This window comes from Triticum aestivum, chromosome 1D (genome assembly GCF_018294505.1).
Source record: "Triticum aestivum cultivar Chinese Spring chromosome 1D, IWGSC CS RefSeq v2.1, whole genome shotgun sequence".
Classification (NCBI taxonomy): domain Eukaryota; kingdom Viridiplantae; phylum Streptophyta; class Magnoliopsida; order Poales; family Poaceae; genus Triticum; species Triticum aestivum.
Genome location: NC_057796.1, coordinates 368,239,356 through 368,245,046, shown reverse-complemented (window position 1 = coordinate 368,245,046; position 5,691 = coordinate 368,239,356). Strand labels below are relative to the sequence as shown.

Here is a 5,691-nt window from a genome sequence, read left to right as displayed (position 1 = left end):
TCTGTATGCAGTACCTGTAGTATCTGTCTCCCTCTGTATGTACGTGTATCTTAGGAGACAAGATACCGGTCGCACCCCTTGTACCTATATATATGTGCCTAGTGCACGATCAATCAATTATCGATGCACCAAATCATTCTCTACATCGCCTTCGAATCAACTCAAAAACTTCATTGTATCCTGAGCACCCCAACGCGCCACCCTGGAGCAACACAATAAACCATTTGCGCACCAACTTTTGAAATTCAACCATACTTCATACATATATTACATACTGAATGAATACTAGTTCATAGTCAGCATGATCCAAGGTCGAAGGGAACCTCCTCCTCTATGGCATGGCGGCGGGCCTTGGTGCGAGATTCGTCAAGGGTCCCCTAGAGCTCGGTGCAATGGTGCGGCAGTAGGCACGTGCAGTCTCGACAATCCAAATGGAGTCATGGGACTACACCATCATGATTTCCACCCTCCTCGTCTCTCCTCAAGGGCCCTCTAGGCGTGGTCCCCTAGGCTAAGCCAACAAGCATGAGTCGGAGGAGTCCTCCTTGTCCCCGTTGTTGTCATCATCGACATCCGCGGCGGCGGCATAATCCCGCTCTACCCAAATCTCATTCTTAGTTGGAGGAGAAGGAGGGTTGCAGGAGGAAGAGCTCACCTCAAGTGAGCGGTTGAACCGCACAATCATGTGGCTAGCGACACAACAAGCCTTCGACGACATGGGTAGGCTACAGATCTAGCGACGATGGGTGGGAGGCGGAAGGGAGCAGAGTTGTGGGTAGAGGAGAGGAGTCAGCAGTGATGAAACTTGGCGGGAAAGGCGCGTGTGGGAAGCGAGCCCGGGTAGGGAATGCGCCGCCACCGGCAATGAATAGGTGAGTTTCTCGATGGCAAATATGCCTAAGGGAGTTGTATGGACGGGGACACCATTAAATGAGAGCGAAGATGGCACTACAAGCTCCCTCCACCCAAATGATTGGGTTTAGAGGGCACACCCCCCCCGGTTCACCAAACCTTAAAATATGAAGGCTACACCCCAATTTTTGGAGGTATAGTGAATATACTAGAGTGAGTTTTTCACTCCTAATCTTTATATTATGTATTATTAGTTCTATATCGATAATACCGTAGTTTGTCTAACAAAATGTACGATTGTCTGGACCTCGGTATCCAAGTTAACATATGAATCAAATTTACAAAAACTCTAATCTTGCCGGGTGGAATCTCTCTCTAATGATGGAGTTCTTGGTGGTGAAATAAGTGATCTTATAAGTGGAGGAATCCGGGATTAATCCAAGTGAAGCAATTCCTTCTGGATCTCCCCTCTTCTCTTCTCTTCTGCTGTGGTGATGTTTTATTCACCTCTCGTCTGTCTAATGTCTCTATACCTTCACGAATGTTGGAGGGCTAGAAGAGGCAGTGGCGCCGCCAGCTGGTAGAAGAGATCTAGTATGAGTGCCTACACTCGTAAGAGTACCCGGATTCACTTTTGTTGGTTTCACGTCAACAGGGAAAGTTTCTTATCACCCCTCTATCTACTTGAAGTCTCAAATACGGTGTTAACTTTCTCCAAATATATATGATCATGCAATCAAAGCACCTAACCAAGATTTATATGTTTTCAACAAATATGGAATGAAGTACGAGCGAAAATCGGCAAAAACCCACGATATAAAATAGAGAGATCATCTACTTTAGAAATAGCATCACGGAAAACTTAAATAATCTTAAGTGTAAAGTAACTAAATGAGGATTTCAAACCCTCCTCCCCCCCCCCCAAAAACATTTTCCTATTTGACTTGGATATAGAGTTATGATGTTGCTAGTACGAAATGAAGGGGCGGGGGGGGGGGGGGGGGTGCAAAAACAACTGGGGAACACATTTGGCATTTGAGTTAACTCCCCATGCACACCGGTGTGTGTGTGTGTGGGGGGGGGGGGGGATTTAATCACTTCGCCACAAACGAGAACCTGAATAATCTGAACTACTCCCTTCGTCTTTGTGTGCAAGTCACTTTGTTTTTTGTGTCAAACTTTGACTTATCATTTTGCTAAACAAAATATGAGTTATATGTCATAAAAATACCATCAAAAAGATCTTTGAAATGTGCATCCATTGACATGCTTTTTGTGCCATGTAATTCATATTTTGTTGGTAAAATTAATGGTCAAAGTTAGACCTACAAATATGAAGTGGCCTTGTATAAAAAATGGCAGGGTAGTTGAGGATTTGACACCCACATCTTGTATTTCAGAAGGATCTAAGGTTACATTGATTCTACAAAGATGAATAAGGAAAACACAAAATCATCACCCGCCTTTGTGATTCTAGAAACATGAATAGGGAAAACACAAAATCATCACCTGCCTTTGTGTGAGGGCTTAATCAACGACCAAATACGAGAACGGCAACACAAGGAAATCAACGCAAATACCCTGAGGATTGCATCAAAGCATGAACAAAAACCACCATCAAACCCAATAGATAAAAAAACTTGTTATAGGGGGAAAATAAACCTCTAAACCCTAGAACTCCACCCAACCGAGAAATGAGAGGGGAGAAGAACCGAGGAAGCGAAGCAGAAATGACACCAAGTCTGCACTAGTATAGTGCTACTGATAACGGGCGTCATAACCTAAAAAACAACAACTCGAAATGTCTAAAAAGAAACTACGAAAGCAGCCCAAGAACCTTAGAAAATTAAATTAAAAAAAGAATGTTCAAACCTCCTCATGCATGAATCGTGACAAGAACAAACCAACGACCATGAATTCGACTTACTTACCCGCAAAAATAGGAAAAAAGGACCGCCTATACAGTAGGCACCTAAAAAATGTTTCGCGTTAGTCACATTCAATCATGTCCGTTAGATCTCCGTCCAACAGTTTAAAGGTCGTCTTCCCCCTCCCGCTATCTTCGAGAACGCATGATCCAATCCAGCAGCCCTCACACAACCGTCCTCGGACCCATCCCTAACCACCGGCCTCTACTACCCGCAGCCGGCGGGCGCTACCATGTGCCACCTCACCACCCCACCCTTCCCTCAACCTCCCCCACCGTCGTGCTACACATTGCCCCTACCATCCATCCCTCTAAGTCGCGCCCAAACAACTCCGGTGAACGCCCCATTGGTTACGATTCAGATTAGCTCCTGCCGGCTACCACCAGCTCCCAATCATACACGACTTGGCCTCGCCATGACCGGCGCTATTCACGCCATCCTCGTCTTCGGCCTAAGAGCATCTACAAGCGAGTCTCTCATACCCGTCTCAAAACACCCGCGTAGGCCGTCCGGTCAGTGACCGGTCACAAAAAATCGACCCAACCGGACCTCTCAAACTACGAACGAACGCCCGGGCTGACCGGCACACCTCATATCCAGCCCAAATATAGGGCGGATATGGGGCGGCCCGGGCACGCCCGGGCGCGTCCTCCTGACAGGCCCGGCCCACCACGGACCCCACAAAAAACCCCAATCCGGGCGGCAAGCTCAAACCCTAGCTCACTCTCTCCCTCTCTCGCTCCCTCTGTCCACTCCTCTCCCTCTCCGGTTCCGATCCCATCCACCACCATGAGCAGCTCCGGCAGTGACTCTGGCTTGGAGCTCGATTACGAGGAGGAGATGGCCCTCCGCAGTGCGCTGGAGCGGTCCAAGGTGGATACCGATGGCAGCTCCGGATCTGGAGCGTCGCCACACCTCCCGCACCGGCGTAGCGTGGACACCGGAGCTGGACCCTCCCGGCCCGCGAAGAAGGCTCGGGTGGCAAGGCTGAAGCGGGAACAGGACAGGGCGGTCCGTCAGATGAAGGGGCTTGTCGTCCTCTCCAACTCCGACTCCGACAGCGGCGACAGTTGTACCTCGTCGTCCGACGACCAAGACCCTCCACCAGCCGCAGGCACCTACAGCTACGCTGGCGACTGGAAGGGCAAAGGCCCGGCGAGGAAGTGGTGATTCCGGCCCCCCTCCTCCTCAATGTTTATATCGTTTTTAGTTGTAGAAGTTTATGAACTTGTCCATGGACGAACTATGATCTTTTGGATATGGTGAAGTATGTTTCTGTCCGATTGCAGCCGATCTTGTGTTCCTTTGCAGCTCAATTTTATTGTCCGTCGTCTGATCACGTAGGATAGATCAACGTGTGCATGGGTAGTATGGATATAAGGTGCTGGATATGAGATACGCGGATGCAGAATGGCAAATATGAGGAGTGCCCGGTCCGTGCCCGCGGACGCGCCCGGACGCGTCCATGGGCGTTTGAGGGGCCGGATTTGCTAAGTCCAACTGTAGATGCTCTAATGTGAACGGCGTCAAGAAAAATTTAAGGCACATAATGTTTAGCAAAACCAATAAAAAAATCGACTGTACAAAAGAAAAATCAAATGACTGAAGAATAGCGAACACGAGTAAATTAATATGATAGTGTTGGTACCGCACAGTGCACAATCTGAAAGCTCAAACACGCCAAACTTGCACAACAAAAACTCTCTGGAACAGAAATGACACGAATCAATCGGAAGACATAGCAGTTACGACGGAAGCAACACTAAAGCAAGAGTACATCGGGACGGAGAGGTAGAAGCAAGAGGACGCCCTACACAGCTTCTGAGTGTTGTGGAGCGGCAGCAGGCTGGCCGATCGCGATGCCGTCGTGCTTGGTCTCGCCCGCCGCCGACGGTCCCGCCACGGTCCCCAGGGTAGCGGTAGTACCAGCACCCGCCGCCGCCGCGGCCACGTAAAGCACGATGTAAGATATGATCCCGAGCACGGTGGCGACGATGCTCAGAATGGCCCCCATCCTGAAGACGCCGTCCTTGAGGTAGGTACATCCCCGGCCCTGTGTAGTTCTGCGCGTCATGGGGGCATTCCCGAACGCACCTTGCAAGAAGAACCACTCCGCGATCAACGCCGCTATCCTGCACACGCATACACAACATATATCGCCCGTTGATTTGATCGTCGTCACCTATCATGCATGGACTATGAGCACGGAAGCTCACCATGAGACGAGGCAGAGGAGGGCGCCAACGCCAATGATCTTCTTGGACCTGGAGCTCTTGGACCCGGAGAAGCCGGCGCCCCGAGGCTTGCAGCAGCCGCAGCAGCCGCCGACGGCGGAGGCGGTGATCTGGGCCACCAGCAGCAGGAGGGCCGCCACTAGCCCCAGTGCGTATGCCGGGTTGTCAGGGTAGACGCACTCGTTCCTGGATATCTTGATGTCATTCGGCTGCGCGCCACAAGCGTCGCCGGTCCGTTTTAGTTTTCTTCAGATGGATCCTACGACTACTAGATTACCAGACTGCTAGTGTACTTACCGTGAGCTTGGTGCCCTCGGCGATGAACCCCAGCACAGCGCTTGCTACCCCAAAAACCGCTACCACGACGGACAAGACGATCACGCCCGTCTTCATTTCTCTGGCTGATGTTTCAGTTGATGTCTCGCTCTCGTTGGCTGCTTCCTCTTTTGGTCCGATCGAGATGATTAAGATCGAGAAGCCGCCGTGAGATGGATTGATATGGAAGCCGTGTTCTGATGCTTATATAGTATGGAGCACGCTGTGCACGTCGGCATGCTACTAGTTTTCCACGACGAGGTGCAATCACGCGTACTCTTTGTCCACAAGCAAACGAACAAACATTGTTTCGCACTGGCTGGCGAGGACCGCGAGGTTAAGGCTGACCATCATGCATAGTC

General features: G+C 50.2%; 1 protein-coding gene across 1 annotated transcript; it reads right to left on the bottom strand.

Annotated features, from left to right (window-relative positions):
• Positions 1-4,383: 4,383 nt before the first annotated feature.
• On the bottom strand, positions 4,384-5,455 carry LOC123182138 (uncharacterized). The gene is made up of 3 exons (XM_044594611.1): positions 5,312-5,455; positions 4,997-5,223; positions 4,384-4,912 (listed from the first exon to the last, which is right to left on the bottom strand). Exons 1-3 carry the CDS (start codon positions 5,405-5,407, stop codon positions 4,591-4,593), a joined length of 645 nt encoding a protein of 214 aa, XP_044450546.1. The 5' UTR covers positions 5,408-5,455; the 3' UTR covers positions 4,384-4,590.
• Between the last annotated feature and the right edge of the window lie 236 nt (positions 5,456-5,691).

Excerpts from the sequence above, each read along its gene's own strand:
- LOC123182138 (XM_044594611.1), bottom strand. The coding sequence starts at position 5,407 with ATGAAGACGGGCGTGATCGTCTTGTCCGTCGTGGTAGCGGTTTTTGGG. Across the intron at positions 5,224-5,311 it reads CCGAGGGCACCAAGCTCACG|CCGAATGACATCAAGATATC; the intron begins GTAAGTACACTA and ends TGTGGCGCGCAG. Across the intron at positions 4,913-4,996 it reads CTCCTCTGCCTCGTCTCATG|GATAGCGGCGTTGATCGCGG; the intron begins GTGAGCTTCCGT and ends ATGCGTGTGCAG.